The sequence below is a fragment of the Cyprinus carpio genome, chromosome B20, assembly GCF_018340385.1.
Source record: "Cyprinus carpio isolate SPL01 chromosome B20, ASM1834038v1, whole genome shotgun sequence".
Taxonomy (NCBI): domain Eukaryota; kingdom Metazoa; phylum Chordata; class Actinopteri; order Cypriniformes; family Cyprinidae; genus Cyprinus; species Cyprinus carpio.
Genome location: NC_056616.1, coordinates 3,882,978 through 3,902,568, shown reverse-complemented (window position 1 = coordinate 3,902,568; position 19,591 = coordinate 3,882,978). Strand labels below are relative to the sequence as shown.

Genomic DNA, 19,591 nt, shown 5'->3' with positions numbered 1-19,591 from the left:
ACTATATTGCATACTGTAACTATACAATCTTGTAGAGAATAGCAATTTCTTGGGCCAAATGGCTTATCGAATTGTCATTCGCACCCTGAGAGACTACAAACACATGAATTGGCACTGGTGTACAGACACAAATACATAATAACACAATTCAGCAATCCACCATTAAAGTGGATGTTCAATGACCTCAAATGGCATTGAAGATTCACTACACCCTCTTAATATTTTACTTAATGTCCTTTATCCAACCGCAAGGTGTAAATTACCATATTGTACTTTGGCAGATGTTCAACTATTGTGACTTTGACTTGATGAACAGATAAGACACAAACAGATGTTACAGGCGATGTAGGCGATGATAGACAAGGATGTGTCAAAGTAAAGTTTCATTAATAAATGCATTGTCATTTCTGAACAAATATAAAAATTCAAAACTAATGGTGTAAATTAACAAATTACAAAAAAAGAAATAAAATCTGTGAATCACTAATGTGACTTTTATTTCCCCTCAGACAATGAGTGGACGTTTTTTCCCTCATCAAGCTATCATAACTGATGCAGTTCTCAGCCTGGATGAGGACTCGGTTCTGTCCACCAATGAGGTGAGAGATCACACATTCATTCATCATAATTAATGCCACTATATTTGAAATGGTAAGGAACATCATATAGTACACTATTTGGTTTTATCTTTCAAAATCTCAATCCTTTGTCAAGTGACAAAATTGACATCACATTGAAAAGTATTATTACATTTCTAACAAATTATCATTTTGAAATCGCACTTATCACATTAAGTGCAAAAAACCACACAACTAATTTCAAAAGTGTTTGATTTTAGCATGTTGCTAAGCTAATATTGCAAAACTGCAGTGGTCTCTTTCTCACTCACAAACAAACTTTCACTCTCCCAGTCTACTTCCATTGTCCTGTCCTTTTTTACCTCATTATTTTGTCTCTTTTATTCAGTGGTATTTGTGATGATGCATGTATTGTCCGTTTCTGGCTTATTTTGTGTTTGTTCTGCACTTTGTTAATGTCAGTTCTCTGTCTTCATTTTCCCTGTGACAAGAGATGATATTTGCACACTGCAGCGTCAGCAGCCTGCTGGGCTCATTTTTAATTGCTCTCAGCTGTATAATTTAATCAGACAATAATATGTGCTACAAAGAGAGAGATATAGAGAGAGAGAAAGAAAGAGGACATCTCTAATCGGATGTCCAAATTCACAAAAAGATGTTGGTATCCGTATATACTGATCCTGGTGAGAGGCAGCTTGTGTTTTTCTCAAAATATTGTGAATTCTGACTTTGCCACTTTTTTCTCCTTAGGCTATTATTCATTGTAATGGTGCTTTCATTGGCTGTGTTGTATTTTAAAGTTTTGTGTGTTTAACTTCCTGTTTGAAAACAATGCTGAATTAACGCTGCATGCCTGAAACATGATTTGCAAGCTATAGCAGTGTGTGGGATTCACATATTTTTGCTTGACTGTTAATTCCTACACACCTGTTTATAGGAGTTATGATGAGATTTCATTTATATTTCAAATTTCTGACTCATAAAATGTTATCAAAATCATCTTAAAACAGCTGATTGCATTAAATACATTATACCTTTAACTCTATTTTTCAGGTACAGCCTCTTTTTCTATTGACCTTTGAAGCACTTTTCCATGCTTTTCATATTTTCAAAAAGTAACCTTTATGAGAACAATGACATGACAGAAAGGGACAAACATTTTATAATTATTATTAATAGTAGTATGTTTTACCTTTTAATAATATATTAAACAAAAATTTAAAAAATGTAATTATTTTATTATGTTTTTTTTCAGGCACCCCTTTTAAAGAACAAAAATGCCAAAAATATTGTCAAAATATTTGATGTTATTTATTGATGGTGATTTATAAGGTATTTCTTTGATATTTAAATTAGACTGTGTCAAAAAGCTCATCAAACAAAGTTTAACTGTTAATAATTCTTCAGTACATATATATATATATATATATATATATATATATATATATATACACTGACTCCAAGCTTTTGAATGGTAGTGTATAATGTTACAAAAGCTTTTTATTTCAAATAATGATCTTTTGATCTTTCTATTCATCAAAGAATCCTGAAAAAATGTACTTAGCTGTTTTAAATATTTGTAATAATAATTAAAAAAAAAAAATTGTTGAACAGTGAATCAGCATATTAGAATGAAGGATCATGTGACACTGATAAAGTACCATCCTCAAAAGTGGTGCAATATTTAGCAAACTACATCCTTATAATTTTAGATGAATAGTTAATGTTTCAAAGGCCTGAATGAGATTCCAGTTTCCCAGCAAATTGGCCAAATCTGGAATAATTATTATTTAAAAGGATTATAAATGTGTAGTTAACAACTATCATCCCTCGAGCTGTGATATGCAAATCTGTGTGGCTGCAGTGCCAATTCACAAAACATGGCTGCACCATCTGGCAAAGATGTTTCAGGCAAGGTGAAGAATTCTGGAATTTATTAATTCCCCGAACAGAGAGGGGCTTTGATGTTTAGAGTGTCGTAGGTTTAAATTTGATTAAGGCAGAGATGATCCAAGGGCCAGGAAGAATTTGTTGCCAATGCAATTCTCCATCAGTTTATAGGTTTAACAGTAAAAACAAAAGAAACACATTTTCGGCAGAGTCTATGGGACTATGAAGCTTGTTCGTAAATACCCTGGCAGGGGTGGGAGAAAGAACAATGTAGGAATTAATCTGGTTATGGAATGTACTGTTAACTCCTTTGCAGTCGGATCTTCAAAGATTTTGTTGATCCTCTTTGATGGAGCAAGTTTTAAAAAGCCGCACCATTCAGCAGTATAAGTCAGCAAAACCAATATCTCCCAAAGACTCATCTCTTTCCTCTCACATTTGTCTGACACTATCATAATTCCATAAAGTTTGGGGAAAGAAAGATACGCTTCAGTGTTGTTGAAGTAATGCCAGTGTGTAAAAGCATAAGATGTTTTTACAAGAAAATATGATTTTAGTTTTTCTGCTTCAAAATGTAATGTTTAATTCAATGATACATGACGTTCCTTGGAATTGCTTGTGAAATTTACTAACAGTTTTAAAGTGCACTGGCTGTACTGCAATGTATGATGCTGTAAATTATAATCTGCTTCAGAATAATATTTCAAATGTCACAAGCAGTGAGAATACATTACGACAATCAGATGGCTGGAAAGCTTCTAATTTCTCAAGTCATTATGTATGGCGTAGCTCAGTGTGTGTTTGAAACCTGCCATTCATAATTCATCATACTGATGTTTTATTAACTGCACCCAGTACATCTTTACCTCTGCCTGGCCAGAATATCCACTTAACTTTTATAGCGCTACAAGATTACAGAACCCGTATTACAAAAGTTTAATGAGTCTCAGTTTCGGTAAGAAAGCTCTTGTGGCTTTAAACAAATCCAGCAGCATTTGGAGGGAAGCTTCCTCTCGTTTCGCAAAGTAATCTGCCCCAGTAATTGCCCTTAAGCATTTGAGAGGGTTTTAATTGAAAAGTGCTGAGAATGTGAGAATATGGCATATTTAGCAGTAGTTTTCCCCTTTGTTAAGACTGTGCAGCACTATGGCTCCACAGAATTGATAATTGCATTGTTTCGACTGCATTACCCCCCTGGCTTATTAAAATGGGGGAAATGTATAAAAAAACACCCCCCCCCCCACCCCCCCCAGCATATTAGAATGAAGGATCATGTGACACTGATAAAGTACCATCCTCAAAAGTGGTGCAAATTAGCAAACTACATCCTTATAATTTTAGACTGAATAGTTATGGTTTCAACGGCCTGAATGAGATTCCAGTTTCCCAGCAAATTGGCCAAATCTGGAATAATTATGATTAAAAGGATTATAAATGTGTAGTTAACAACTATCATCCCTCGAGCTGTGATATGCAAATCTGTGTGGCTGCAGTGCCAATTCACAAAACATGGCTGCACCATCGGCCAAAGATTGTTTCAGGAAAGGTGAAGAATTCTGGAATTTATTAATTCCCCAAACAGAGAGGGGCTTTGATGTTTAGGGTGTCGTCGTAGGTTTAAATTTGATTAAGGCAGAGATGATCAAGGGCCAGGAAGAATTTGTTGCCAATGCAATTCTCCATCAGTTTATAGGTTTAACAGTAAAAAACAAAAGAAACACATTTTCGGCAGCGTCTATGGGACTATGAAGCTTGTTCGTAAATACCCTGGCAGGGGTGGGAGAAAGAACAACTGTTAGACTTCAATCTGGTTTATGGAATGTACTGTTAACTCCTTTGCAGTCGGATCTTCAAAGATTTTGTTGATCCTCTTTGATGGAGCAAGTTTTAAAAAGCCGCACCATTCAGCAGTATAAGTCAGCAAAACCAATTAAATCCCAAAGACTCATCTCTTTCCTCTCACATTTGTCTGACACTATCATAATTCCATAAAGTTTGGGGAAAGAAAGATACGCTTCAGTGTTGTTGAAGTAATGCCAGTGTGTAAAAGCATAAGAGTTTTTACAAGAAAAATATGATTTTAGTTTTTTCCTGCTTCAAAATGTAATGTTTAATTCAATGATACATGACGTTCCTTGGAATTGCTTGTGAAATTTACTAACAGTTTTAAAGTGCACTGGCTGTACTGCAATGTATGATGCTGTAAATTATAATCTGCTTCAGAATAATATTTCAAATGTCACAAGCAGTGAGAATACATTACGACCAATCAGATGGCTGGAAAGCTTCTAATTTCTCAAGTTCATTATGTATGGCGTAGCTCAGTGTGTGTTTGAAACCTGCCATTCATAATTCATCATACTGATGTTTTTTATTACTGCAACCCCAGTAACATCTTTCCTCTCTGCCTGGCCAGAATATCCACTTAACTTTTATAGCGCTACAAGATTACAGAACCCCGTATTACAAAAGTTTAATGAGTCTCAGTTTCGGTAAGAAAGCTCTTGTGGCTTTAAACAAATCCAGCAGCATTTGGAGGGAAGCTTCCTCTCGTTTCGCAAAGTAATCTGCCCCAGTAATTGCCCTTTAAGCATTTGAGAGGGTTTTAATTGAAAAGTGCTGAGAATGTGAGAATATGGCATATTTAGCAGTAGTTTCCATTTTGTTAAGACTGTGCAGCACTATGGCTCCACAGAATTGATAATTGCATTGTTTCGACTCATTAACTGGCTTATTAAAATGGGAAATGTAATATAGGGGTTGAGTTTTTTTGTGCGGCAAGCATCATTAGACTGTAGGCACATGTGTGGCATAACAGCGGCACAGCAGAGCCCATGGGTTATGATGTCTGTGCTGCAGTTAATGGCCTGAAGAATTGACCAGAAAGGGTAATAATTGTTATAGTACAATGACAGAGTAATATAAATTACAGCATTAATCTAGTGTTTGTGCATGTTTCTGCAGGTTAATTTGTATCTTCATCTATTGTGTATTTGTTTTCCCATTTATCTTTATTGCGCATCTGACCCTATAAATGTGTGCTTGCCTAGGAGGTTAGCATTCCCATTCATCTTAATGGCAGTTGCTTGGCTGTTGCATGATCCCCACAATGGAATTCTTCCGTCTTTTAGAAGAGTTTTTTTTTTTTTTTTCAGTAATCTGAACCATGATAATGATAATGTCCTCCAATCAGTTAGTCTGCTTAAGATTGATGTATACTTTGGCATTTACGCATACAATAGGGCAGTGGTTGGCAATAGGTGGTCCGTGGGACAAAACTGGCCTGCCAGCAAAAATATCTGGCCCGCCCCTGCAGTTTATTGTTATTATTTATAGCGGCTGGTTCTGAAATAGATCTGTCATGACAGCGACTTACAATCACTTCATCTTTAGTGATTTTGCCTTCAAAACAAAAGTACAAAAACATTTTTGTTGTAATGTTTTATTTTGAGATGAATTGAGAGCTTTTAATTTGAAAAGTTCAAAAGAGTCTATTATATTCTTTGCAAACAGCGAGTACTTCGTTGCAGATAAGACACACCATCTTTGCACTCACAAAACTAGGTAGGATGAACGCATAGTTGTCTTTCCATTCCTCTTTGTATGCCCTATTTTCGCTGTCAACTTTCCTCTTTAGACACTGATAGTGTCATTTTCTCTCACCAGCTAGCTTAAATGTAAACATCACTCTGCACATGACGTAATAGCATACCTCCAGCACTCAAAGCAATTTTTAAAAATGCAATTTAGTTTGTGAGGATGCCAAGGAGTAATTCCATGTAAAAGTAGGCTACGTCAAATAATTATTACAATAAGTTAGGCTTTAAAATTATACACATTTTTTTATTCACAATATGGAAAGAGGAAAAAATTATTTTTTGACTTATTTTTATCTATTCCGCATCTCCTCCCACATATGTGTGGTTTAGCAAGGCTATTAAAGTTGGTGAATGAAGATACTTGCCAGGTTACGTGTCACTACTCTGCATTATTAATTTGTCCAGCGTACAACCCAGACACAGCGACACAAATGTGGCTTTTTTGTTAATGACTGTCCTACTACAGGATTTAAGACAGCTAACTACCAGTTACAAAAGACACTGTAACAGTCTGTCAAGGGCAATTCTAGTTGCATTTTTTATCAATTCATTTTTTTCAATTATCCCTTTACTATATATATAGTATATATGTTATGGCCCGCCATCTGGTGGTGAAATTTTTTTTGGGCCCGATGCCAAACTTACTTGCCGACCCCTGCAATAGGGTATTGCAGGCAGTGTGCATGACAAAAATTTGCAATCTGCACAGTACAAGCAGCTGCACATTTTTTTGTTTTGCACTAATTAATTTGTCATATCTTCTGGAGAGAAAAAGCGCAGACGCTGGACAAGGATGGCTCTTTCTAGTGCGCATTTGTCAAGCACCTTTGTTCGCCTATACCATGAAAGGCTGTGAGTTTGACTGTGAAAAAAAAAATGATGTTAAATTTGGGCTTTAAATTCTGCCCCATTATTACAATTGACGGTAAGTTTACATTCAGACCTGCCTCCATCCAATCAATAAACAATGGACTGAAGCCAGAAAAAAAAGATCTGTTGCTAACTCCATTAAATTACGAGTAGCTTGTATCTTAGAAAGCCATACTTTCATAGTCCCAAAATTCAAAATTGTCCCAGTGTTGGGATATTTGACTATAATCTCAAAAGTATGTACCTTCACAACACTGTCGAAATACATAATTTTAAGGCTTTAATGCTTAGATCAAAGTATGACTTTTTCAAAGTATGATTTTTTTTTTGTATGTCTGCTGTAAACATATTACCACAATTCACTGAGAATTTCAGAGACAGATTTTGCGTCATCTTCAAATTGGTCATGCAGATTTGCAGCAACGACCAACAGAAATCTACAGAGCCCAGACAGTAAAAATAGATATTGGGGCTTATTAATTAAGAATTACTTCCAATGAATTCATGGATCTAAAACAAGGGAATGAAGTAGTACATCCTGGGCACCTTATTTGCCTAAAACAAGGGAATGAAATAATACGTTTTTTTTACCACATTATGTGCAGCGCTTCATAGAAAGCTGTTTGGTTTGAAAGTGACTTCTGTGTGAGTGCTTCATTTATCACTCCAGTACTGACAATTTTTTGCCTGCAACATTCCACCAAAATTTCATGGACTGTACTAATTTTGCACATTGAACACTTCAGATTCTCCCTTTAGCACACTGCTAAATGCAATAAGAGCTAGATAATTAGTTAAAACTCATTTCTTAGCCATTTGTGAGTTCTGTTCATCTCAGTTAAAGCATTCATGACTCCTTCTGCCATTCATCTTTCCCACTCGCTCAGATCCATAATCAAGGTCCGGTACACATAATGAATGGAGCGAATTTCAGTGTGTCACCCACAATGCATTGCTGGAGTGATGCGCCTTAAAGCTGTAATTCCTTAAGGCCACGTTATTTGCATGATGTCATAAATCTGGCTCCGAGTCCGCTGCTAACGCAGCGATTAATCTATTGTAACATTAAGGGGGACATTTGCAACCTTTTCCTCTGATTTGCGGGTTCATTTTTTAATATGTGCGCACGCTGACTTTGACAGAGCAAGAACTGCTCTCATCCCCTGCATGCAGACAAGTCAGTTGTTGATGCTGAAGTATGTCTTAAGGCATTAGAAAATCCAAGGCTAAATAAAGAGCCAAGCTAGAAAAGGCTTGTTCTCTTTGGGCTCTCATTGGCTCCTTTAATCATTTATCTCACTGAAAGTGAGCCATGTCAGTTCTTTTAACAGACTATCAAAAGAGCTAATGTTGCTTTTGTTAATTCTACTTTTTTAATCTTCTCTGATTAGTTTCTTAAGCAGGGTCTTCACTTTGGTTTTATCTGTAGTCTGAAGAGATAATGAAAATGAACATAATGTCTTTATTCTTAAAGGAATAGTTTAACTAAAAATAATAATCTGTCTTTTATTGTACTCACCTTGTGAAATAGTTATATAATCAAAATTGTGCACTTCTGTCTTCTCTGGGTGTGCAGGTGGATTTCGCCTTCATCGTTTGGCAAAGTTTTCCAGATCGGATTGTAGGCTATCCAGCACGCAGCCATTACTGGGACAGCGGGAAGGGGAGGTGGGGTTATACCTCTAAATGGACCAATGAATACTCCATGGTGCTCACAGGAGCTGCGTTCTACCACAGGTAATCTCCAGACAACACAAAACTGACCTGAAGAGCATTTGAAGAGTTCCAGTGTAAAAGCCTCTAAAAGCCATATTGGTCAAAAATGAGATAGCGATACTGAGTGAATGCTCTCAATACATAGTATATGTTCATCAAGTACTTTCACTTCAAATGTACTAAATCCCAGCTTGAACCTATTCAGAAGTACCAGTACTTACATAGAAACCTATACATAGTAGCCAGAAAGAAATGCTAATTTTAAAGATAAACATCAGGCGTACTTAGAGGCTTTTGCATCTGAACTCTTCATTTGTTTTTTCTTTTGCTGCATTTTTTCTATTCTATTCTACCTATTTTTTTTTTTCTTCAACAAAACAAGCCAGCTAACAATTAGCATATGCTAACAGTAAGCATTAAATTCTATGCCTAGCCACGGGGTGGCAGAATATCTGTAGTGCTTAATTTTTATAGATTGATTTTTAATTAAATACAAAGTTCTGTCATAAAACTCTAGATGGTGCAGGCTGAAGAGCCGGGGGGGATGTGGTGGGGGGGGGGGGTTGTTTTGTGGTTTGTGGTTTGTGAAAACTTTTTGAATTTGAAAGACAGGGTAAATTTAACTTATTTTGGCTTCTGGGAAACATGTAACTATATCCTGTAGCCTCTGAAGAGCAGTACTAAATGAAAGAAAAAAAGTGGATCATTAAGGTAAGAACACAGTATTAAGGATCAAGGGGATGTAAAAAACATAAATGTCTCATATGCGAAATATCTTATAAAATTCTCTACTAAATACACTATGTAAACATCTTTTATGTAAAATATCTTATTCAGGTCAGTAGTAATAAACAATCATTTGTTTATTACTACTGACAATGCATTTTGTATGATCCCTCTTATTTTGGTATAATTTTTCAGATTCTGAAAGGGAGGTGTAAACATTTGACCACAACTGTAATCATATCATTATTCATATGGCATAGCTGATTGCTTTCTTTACACATCAGCAGCCTTTGAGCTTGCTGCTCAACATTCAAATACTCAGCTAGTGCTTGTTGTAGCAGTTGCAGCGCACTTTAAAAACCCTCCACCTTCCCCAGCTCCACCTGTATAGATCTGCTACGGGATGATTTCATGTATTATATATGGGGGTTATTTCATATATGTTATATGTGCAACTGCAGCAGCAGTATTTCCTACATGCTTACAACAGCATGCCTGTGGATGTATTGTTACCTGTATCTCAAATAGTACAATCGCAGTAAGGCGCCTTTCCTCTATCTCCGACATTCAGTTGCATTTCTCCTTTTAATGGTAGTCACACAGAAATTGAGCGTAGCGTTAGTTCTGGCAGGTCACGTTAGTCAGACTCACATCAGCTGACACTTAGCTGATCTAAGTCTACCTATAGGAATATGACACCAATCATAATTCCCTTTATAATGTCCTTTCAGTCGTTATTCAGCAGCTATCGCTTTGCTCAGGAGCTAATCAGATGGCAAATTCCATCTCTATAGGAAGCGTTTAATCAGGAATTTTGCACCAGGGGTTCTCACCAGATTCAAGTTCATGAAATTTAAAGTGAACTCGCCGCGTTGATTGATAAGCTGATAGACTTGCAAGTGACCTGAGTGAGCACTGCTTCTCACAATTGACATAGACTCTTTGTCTGCAATTCATCGCTGAAGTTTTGCTAATGTGACTGCATCAACAACACTTTTACATGAGATCTGCTTTCCCCACTTGAAGAAGCAAAATATGAAGAAGGGTTATTAAAGCATCCACGTAACAACTGGCCATTTCACCCTTTTTTTCATCTCTGAATGTTTTCACGGATCTAAGCTAAGTTTCTTATTTCATTCTCATTGCCTAATGCTATGTTGGCAAATATGCTATGGTCAAATATTGCTCATTGTTTAAGGCTAGTGTTCAGTAACATGTTTGCTAGGCATGCTGTCGTATTTTGGCACGCTGGTAACATTACCCAACTAAACTTACCACAGCGAGCCTTGTTTTAAATCTGTTGTTTAAGGCTGTCTGATATGAAATAGGCATGTTGCTTCAGGCTAATCTATTTTGGGAATTTCATTAAACTTATCTGACTATTATTTCCAACACTCTGTGTTTTAATGAGTGATATGCTGTTTCTTAAAGCTATCTAATGTATCGGAAACGTGCTTGATACTTTACACGCAGTATGTAGATTTTGCTACTAAAGGTTGTTATTAATGCTAACGTGCTGTTGCCTAAACTCAAAATGACTGATCACAAAATTCACAGCATTAAACATATCATGCACCGAATTAAATACTCAATATTCTCTTCTCAGCTGCTTATTAAAGAAGAGCACCCCTTCGCTGCTTCTCTTCTTCTGTAAAGGGCATGCTGCCCCAATCTATGCTATTTCAAAAGGTCTTTGCTTTAAAGCTATTTGGATTTTGCTTGCTTGTTAAGGCTTATCTAGTGTCAGTACCATTTTTGTTGCTAGACCTGCTTATTGCTTTAAGCTATTGGTTGTTACTACAAGTGCTGGTATCTGGGTAAACTTGCAACAGCAAGAAGCTAATGTTTAAGCTGTTGTTTAACGCCATCTAATTTTTCCAAAAATATTCTTGCAAATCAAACCATATCATTTTAAATGAAATTCTATATCCTCACGCTTCTATTAATAAAGCAACATGCCGTGCTTAAGCAAGCAACATGCTTGTTGCATAAAGCTATCAAGTGTATTGGTATGGAATTGTCTATACTCACGTGGGTTATCAGATTGAGGACATGTATCACAATGAGCGCAAATGTCAATGGGAGGCGACAAACCTGTAAACTCATGAGTTGATTTATTGAGTTATATGCTATTATTATAGAGTTTTTTTAAATGGATGCTAAAGCTTTAGGCCAGGTAGAATCTGTGATCTCTGAACCAGTTCATTTGTTAGCTTCTACGGCTGCAGTACGCTTTTTTTGCTTTGAACTGGCAAACTAGACTGCAATTCTAGTGGGTTTTCTGCATCTTTAATCTTTTTCAGGTACTGCGTTAAAGCGGCTTGCTGCTCTTCTTAGCTGCTTTTAAAGACTGTTGTCATTTCACAAAACTCCCAATAATTACTGAATTTTTCTTAAACAAAAAAAGTAATAAAGTGACGTTTTAATGAACCTTTTTTACCTTGAGGTTCATGGTTTCCATAAAAACAGCAAGTGGGGAAAAAATTAAAGAAAGGCAGAAATAAATGTATGGTTTTTTTTTGCAAAGAACTTTCTTTCTTGTTTCATTTGCTCCAATTGTTTCAGAGACCCATGAGCAGTTGTGGATTAAAGTGTGTGTCATCTGAAAATATCCGTAGTCAGTTTGCCGTAGCTTATACAACCTGATTAGCTGAGTTTACTAATCCTTTACAAAAATAAGCAAAATCCTTCGCTTATTTTAATCTGCTTACTTGCTTAGCTTCTTCATAGGGCATTACATACACAATCACCAAAAATAACACTAACTGAATATTCAGCTATTGGTGAAGATTCCTAGAGCCAGGTCTGACTTCAAATGCTATTAATGCTTGTCTTGTGTATGCAAGAAGGGCACATGACTTTTGAAGAAAGAATTTTTAGTGAATAATACAACAGGGGATGGAGCTGTCATCTCACATAAACATTTTTTGACTGGAGGAAGTGGATCATGGATTATCGTGGATATCGTGGATATTTTGGCCAGAAACGATGGTTAAAATGGCTTTAATAATGGATTTGTTTCTTACAATCACATAGCTTTCCACTTCATAAGAAGTTAATTGATGGACAGGAGTTGTGTCAATTACTCATGGATTATTAAGATGTTTGGACTCACAATGTTTGGACTATAATGACGGCACCCATTCACTGCAGAGGATCCATTAGTTAGCAAGATGTAATGCTAAATTTCTATGAATCTGTTCCAATAAAGAAACAAATTCATATAGTATTTGTGTGAAATATTCTGTTAATTTAAGTCTGTTCTCACAAAAAGCTTGTATTCTCTTATTATATTCCTCTTCCTTTGCAATTGTTATAGCAATCCCCAGAGAGTTATGTAGAAGAAAAATATCTAAACAGTCAGACATGCCATTAACGCATGCCCCTAAACATGCTACATGTTTACTTTTATACATTACCCTGATTTCCCTGAGGAAAGAAACAACTGATTTGTGTCTGTAGCTTGTTAAATATAACAATAAATAAATATAACAATTTTTATTTCATTAAAATGGTATGACTGATAGCCAGTATAACATCTGAAAGAATGTTTGAAAGAAAAATAGAAAACACAAAAGCACAATGGACACCATCCAGAACCCAAGCAACACTCTAAAAACACTCAGAGCAATATCGCTCATAGCAACCACATAGAAACACCCTGAACACCATCCACAACACCCTAACAACAGCACAGCAGGGATTCTCAGCTTGTTGAATCTTCAGTCACAGGTTTTTTTTTTTGGCTCTCACAGAATTTGGACAAGAGGCTGGTACGAGGTCAGTGTCAGGTGCTTGTAAAAGCCGAATGTGAGACCTGCTGCGATAGAGATCGCTCAGAGACAGGCTGATATTAAAGCAGGTAATAAATGTTCAGTCTGACAGCTTCACTGGCCATATTTTAACGATAAATGGCACAGGTGAGATGGAGTTCACAGTTTGTTTTATCTGAAGGTCTCTGAACTCATCAGTCAAAACACACACACACACAGACCTTCAGACTGACACATCGCACAGCCGACACACAGATTAACCGCTTTGCTACTGGTCAGCGAGCTGACACACCACCTGCAAAGTGACCCCAGCTTAAAGTGTGCGGGAGAAAAGGACATAAATAAACGTGTGAAGAGAGATAAGCCACCTGCAGCTCTGACGGCTGTCCCTCAAAGACAGAGGGAAGAAAGAGAGGGAAGGAAAGAGAATGACAGAAAAGACGTCTGCAGGCGGGAAAGGAGATTCGGTTTAATAAGGACAGCGAGAGAGAGAGTAGGTGTCACTCACAGAAATTAAAACATCTGTCTTTTTGAGGTTCTCACAGCAGGGTGGCCTCTCTGTCTGTGCTAGATATTATGACTATACTCTCTGTCCCACCCAGAGGAACATTTTATTACTCGTATCTTGCTCTTGGAGCACTTGTTTAAATTGTTTCTCTTAAAAGAATAGATTGTTAAAGGGATAGTTCACCCAAAAATTCAATTCTATAATCATTTACTCACCATCATTTTGTTGCAAAAAAAAGAAAAAAAAGAAACAAATATGTTTGGGTTCTATCGACTTCCATATGGGAACCAAAACTACTTGGTTCTAAATGTTCTTAAAAATATCTGGGGGGATGGGGGGTGGGGGGGCTGGGGTATGCATACAGGTTTGGAGTAACATGATAACGGTGATAAATTTTTTGGTTGATTAACCATGTAAGTGAAAGACGCTATAAAACAAACTTTTTTTATTCCTCAAGAAAATGTGAGGGTGCTTGCCAAATTAAAACTCACTATATATTTTTATGGGAAAAAAAGCCATTAATATTGTGTGAGAAAAAAAATAAAATAATAATAATTACATAAATGTGGAGAATATTATCAAAAGTTGATAATAATCAACTTAAGTTGATAATATCAACTTAACAACAAACAATAATTTGATATCTTTTTTTTCTGCCTGTGCAAAGTGCATAAATCTAAAGAAACAACATAAAGCTCAGACTGGAAATAGATCTGTCAATTACTCAACCTCATGCTGATCCAAACCCATAAGACTTACGTTTATCTTCAAAATGAATGCATGTATTTTTAATGAAACCTAGAAACCTAGTTTTAATTTATGCTTATATTCACATATCAGCATTAATGAATGCACATACAAAGAGTCTCTTCAGAAAACTTAGAATAAAACAATTTATTTGGATTCATACGGATTACTTTTACAATCTTTTCATGACTTTTGAAGCCTAAAAGTTTTGGTGGAATGGACTTTCAGTGGAGGTCCAGAAATCTTCATTTGTGACCCTTGACCACAAAACCAGTCATAATGGTCAATTTTTCAAAATTGTATACATCATCTGAAAGCTGAATAAATAAGCTTTTTGATGTGTGGTTTGTTAGGATAGTACAATATTTGTCTGAGATACAACTATTTGAAAAACATCTGGAATCTGAGGGTCAAAATAGTGAGAAAATTGCCTTTAAAGTTGTGCAAATGAAGTCCTTAGCGATGCATATTACTAATCAAAAATTAAGTTTTGTTATATTTATGGTTAAGAATTTACAAAATATCTTCATGGAACATGATCTTGATGCTTAATATCCTAATGTTTTTTGGCATAAAAGAAAAAATCAATAATTTTGACCCATATAATGTATTTTGGGCTATTGCTACAAATATACCCATGCGGCTTATGACTGGTTTTGTGGTCCAGGGTCACATCTGTGTTTCAAAGATGAACAGAAGTCTTACAGATTAGAACAGCATGAGGATGAGAAATTAATGTTTTATTTTTGGGGTGAACTGTCCCTTTAATAGCAGGGATCCTGAGCAGCGTTCAGAATGAAACTTTGGTCAGTTTTAACTTCCCTACAGGCAGATTGCCTTGTTTTTGCTTTCATGTCTCCTCTGTTATCTAATTAATATCTTTATGTATTCCTCTTTTTTTTTCTTGGTCAGGTATTATCATCACCTGTACACATACTACCTGCCGACGTCTCTGCTGTCAATGGTGGACCAGTTGGCCAACTGTGAGGACATCCTCATGAATTTCCTCATCTCCGCAGTAACCAAACTCCCGCCAATTAAAGTCACACAGAAAAAACAGTACAAGGAGACCATGATGCAGCAGGTATGAGTCTGTGTGTGTATGAGCTGTAAATAGACGAGTGTGTATCCAGAGTGATTCCCTACTGAGGTCAGAAATGTCTGTGTAGTGTGTGATGGATGGAGGGCCCCAGGGCTGTGAGTGTGTGTGGATCTGATTCAGCAGTATTGGCCTGTTTGATGAATGTCCTCATGGTAAGGCGAGATTAATGATTGACAGCAAGGTTGCAGTACTATCCTTCTCTCTGTCTGTCTCACCTTTTTCTTCCCACTGTCCCTCTCCTTCTCTCTCAGTTCTCTATTGGTACATTCTTACTTTATTTCCAATAGTATCTCATCTCTGTGAGCCTAATGGATACTGATTAGTGAGTAATAGGAGTAGAAATCATAAGGAACCTGTTGTTATATTATATTATATTATATTATATTATATTATATTATATTATATTATATTATATTATATTATATTATATTATATTATATTATATTATATTATATTAGCTGGGTCATGATATGATAATGATCTGATAACTATAATAATATCAATCATAACGCTGAATCGCACATTTTGACAAACAAACCACACAGGAGAGTAGATTAATGTCGGCGGATTTAAACTTGAAAAATGGTATGTATTGACATCTTTCCATGGTTGAAACAAGATACCCTCTGATGTTCATTCATGTTTATTTTGCACTAGTAAAGAGGAAGAGATGATCGGTTCACATGCCGCTTGAACGGCGACCTGTCACGCCTCATTAAAGAGCCTAAAAACGTTATTTAAAACAGAAAGCTGACCCTTTTTTCATACCAAAAGTAAGCTGCTCTGTCTTGTCCTTCGGTGCATTGCTTCACAAAATATTTTTCACTGCATGAGAACATGATGTGTGGTGTGAGAGCGACATGGCTTGTCAGACGTGCCAACAGTAATGAAAGGGGGCGGGTCTTGTGAAAGGTCAGTTAGCTGATTAGAATCTCAGTTTCTCTAAAATTCTGTAATGCAACAGAATTCATGAATGTCTTGCTGTGTTCCTCTGCATGTCCAAGGGATTGGTCTGTATTAGCACATTGTAAGCTTCTTTAACAAGCAGCCAGACATCCTTCCACAGTGTTTCTCATGAATGTAAGGCTATAACTGTCGTCTGTTCTCTGAGTCGTGAAATGAACACTCCGTGTTCGCTCTGTTTGTCGGTGTCTTCTAAAGTGCTGCCCAATTCCAGCCCAATTCCAGTAACATGCTCCTGCTTTCATTCAAAATCTGCCTGGTGAACCATACACAGACCTCTCTCTCCCTCTCTCTCTCTCTTAGGGCTCTAAGGCGTCTCGATGGGCCGACCCAGACCACTTTGCACAGCGTCAGTCCTGCATGAACTCTTTCACGAGCTGGTTTGGCTTCATGCCTCTCCTTCACTCTCAGTTGCGTCTGGATCCTGTCCTCTTCAAAGACCAGGTCTCTATCCTACGCAAGAAATACAGAGACATTGAGAGGTTATGAGGTGCGAATCCCTCCCAAACTCTGCTGAACTCATCCAAACATCCCCTAACATACCTGCAGTGTTCAGTTCACCTGGACTCATTAGAGACCAGATACAAACACAATATATTCCATCTACAGAATAAATTATAACAAAATATGCAACACTGAATGATTTTATCTGCGGCCGAAGGTTTCGTGGACCGGCTCCTTACGTGTTTGAATTTGTTGTTGTCGTCGGTGTTGTTGTCTGCGAGGGCCGTAGCCGCTGCACATGTATGAACAGGAGGCAAAAGAGGCGTTTGAATGGATGAAAACAGCTCAAAAAGTCGCCTATGCCTGCAATATGTATATTAATTTCAATTATTTTTTTTAAGAAATTCTTCTTTTTTTTTAAGACGTTTAAAAAAAATAAAATCTATGAATGCAAAGTGGGTTTGCACCCTAAATATTCATTTTTGTATCATTTTTTGTGTGTTTGTCCTTTACTACAGCATTTGTTCACTTCACAACAGATCATCCAATATGAATAATATTTGTACTTCATATTTTGAGAAAATCAGCAGTCAGTTTCTGCAGTTCAGATTTAAAAGCTAGCATAGAGCTGTTTAATAATTTGTGAGCATGGTGTGAATTTTGGGTGTTAATTAAGGTTTGAACCCCCTTAAAGTTAAAACTAAAGGTGGTCTTTTAAATTCATAATCTTTTTTACATATATGCTGACACCTGACAATATGTGTTGTGTTGCACAGCTGAGAGATGCAACCCACATTAGAAGCTAGCGGATTAGTTCACACATTTTGTGTGCATGTTTTTATTTTGTATCTTGTCATACATGCAAATCAAATTTTGTAAATCAGGTCATAGGCTGTATACCCTTATGTAGTGCACTATTTGAGAAGAAAAGCATAGGCATGCCAATACCCACACTTCTTTGTAACAGTATGTACTGTTCCACACTTCTACAGTGTGTAACAGACAACACAATTTATTTGCTATGCTTCACATTCAGTAAAGCACACATACTCATCTCTGTATCTCTTTAACATGCAACACTTTACTCCTACATCTAATATCTAATTAATTTAACTTACACTAGAATTCTTTCCTTGACATTGCTCAAGTTAGCACTACTGGAGATACTGTGTATTTAAGGGCGCTGATCTTTGGCCTTTTTTTTCTTTTCTTTTCAGTTTATGTGCACTACAGTACTTCCTTTTATGCTCAAAAGTGTGGGTATTGGAACTTGCCCCATTTGTAGTGGTTTAGTGGTCGATCCCATAATGCACTGCAATAATGAACAGATTCTATGCACTTTCCACACTTCTGTTGTTTTGCTCAGTTCTAGCATTTCAAGGGATATTTCACCCAAAAATGAATAGTACCCCATGAATTAATCACCCTCAAGCCATCCTAGGTCTATAGGACTTGTATCTGACTTTTTCTTTACAAATCCTCATTTTGTACTTTCTGATTATTTAGTGACTGGTGTTTTCTTTTGCTCTGTCCACTGCGTTTCTGCATTCGTCACTTCTCACCGGAGCTTATGCTATGTCTACGCCATCTGCTGGAACGCCACTCTCTCGTGAATGTGCACTCGACAGCTTGAGGAAGCTAGAGATTATGGTTCATAAAGTTTTAAACATGGATATTTTTTTCTTACACAAATGCTTCACTTCAGGCCTTTATTAACCACCCGGAGTCGTGTGGAGAACTTTTTATAATGGACGGACACACTTTTTTGGACTTCAAAATCTCAACCACCATTCACTGCCATTATAAAGCTGGGAAGATAACTTAAGTAAGATTCATCTTAAAGAAGAAAGTCATATACACCTAGGATGGTTTGAGGGTAAGTTAATCATGGGGTAATTTTTTGTGTGAACTATGGGGCAGCACAAAATTAATTCCTTCATCTTGCCAAAAGATTTTGTCCACAGCCAAATCATTCACTTACATTTAATTTACTATTAACTTTAATTATGATAGTTACAATTTAGAGTTTTGTTTCACTCAGTCCTAAATGAATGCTTGCAAACATAAATTTACCTGTGTAAAATACAGTAGTAACAATTTCCTAGTATCAATATCATACAGTAGGTGTAGTGTGCAGAATATGCAAGCACCGTCATTTTTACAATTTACGTAACCCGTCATAAGGGTCAATTTTTTGAAATTGAGATGTATACATCATCTGAAAGCTGACTAAATAAGATTTCCATTGATGTACGGTTTGTTAGGATCGGAAAATATTTGGCTGAGATACAACTATTTGACAATCTGGAAACTGAGGGTGCAAAAAAAAAAAAAAAAGAAATATTGAGAAAATCGCCTTTAAAGTTGTCCAAATGAAGCTCTTAGCAATGCATATTACTAATCAGAAATTAAGTTTTTATATATTTACGTTAGGAAATTTACAAAATATTTTCATGGAACATGATCTTTACTTAATATCCTAATGATTTTTGGCATAAAAGAAAAATATATTATTTTGACCCATACAATGTATTTTTGGCTATTGCTACAAATATACCCCAGCGACTTCAAAGGGTCACAAATATATGACAGAAAACTAGATAAATTAATAAAATCTATGTTGACATTGGACCATATTGCCACTCCACATGTAGACTGTGGAAGTTGTAAACTGA

The 19,591-nt window shown here is 36.4% G+C and overlaps 1 protein-coding gene across 1 annotated transcript in view; it reads left to right on the top strand.

Annotated features, from left to right (window-relative positions):
• LOC109056569 (exostosin-1a-like) overlaps positions 1 to 17,376 on the top strand; it is a 59,510-nt gene extending 42,134 nt beyond the window's left edge. The window contains exons 8-11 of the mRNA XM_042747462.1: positions 510 to 599; positions 8,514 to 8,674; positions 15,320 to 15,491; positions 16,776 to 17,376. Of these exons, the coding sequence (XP_042603396.1) occupies positions 510 to 599; positions 8,514 to 8,674; positions 15,320 to 15,491; positions 16,776 to 16,961 (609 nt within the window). The 3' untranslated portion in view covers positions 16,962 to 17,376. The remainder of the gene's footprint in view (positions 1 to 509; positions 600 to 8,513; positions 8,675 to 15,319; positions 15,492 to 16,775) is intronic.
• The last annotated feature ends 2,215 nt before the right edge of the window (positions 17,377 to 19,591 follow it).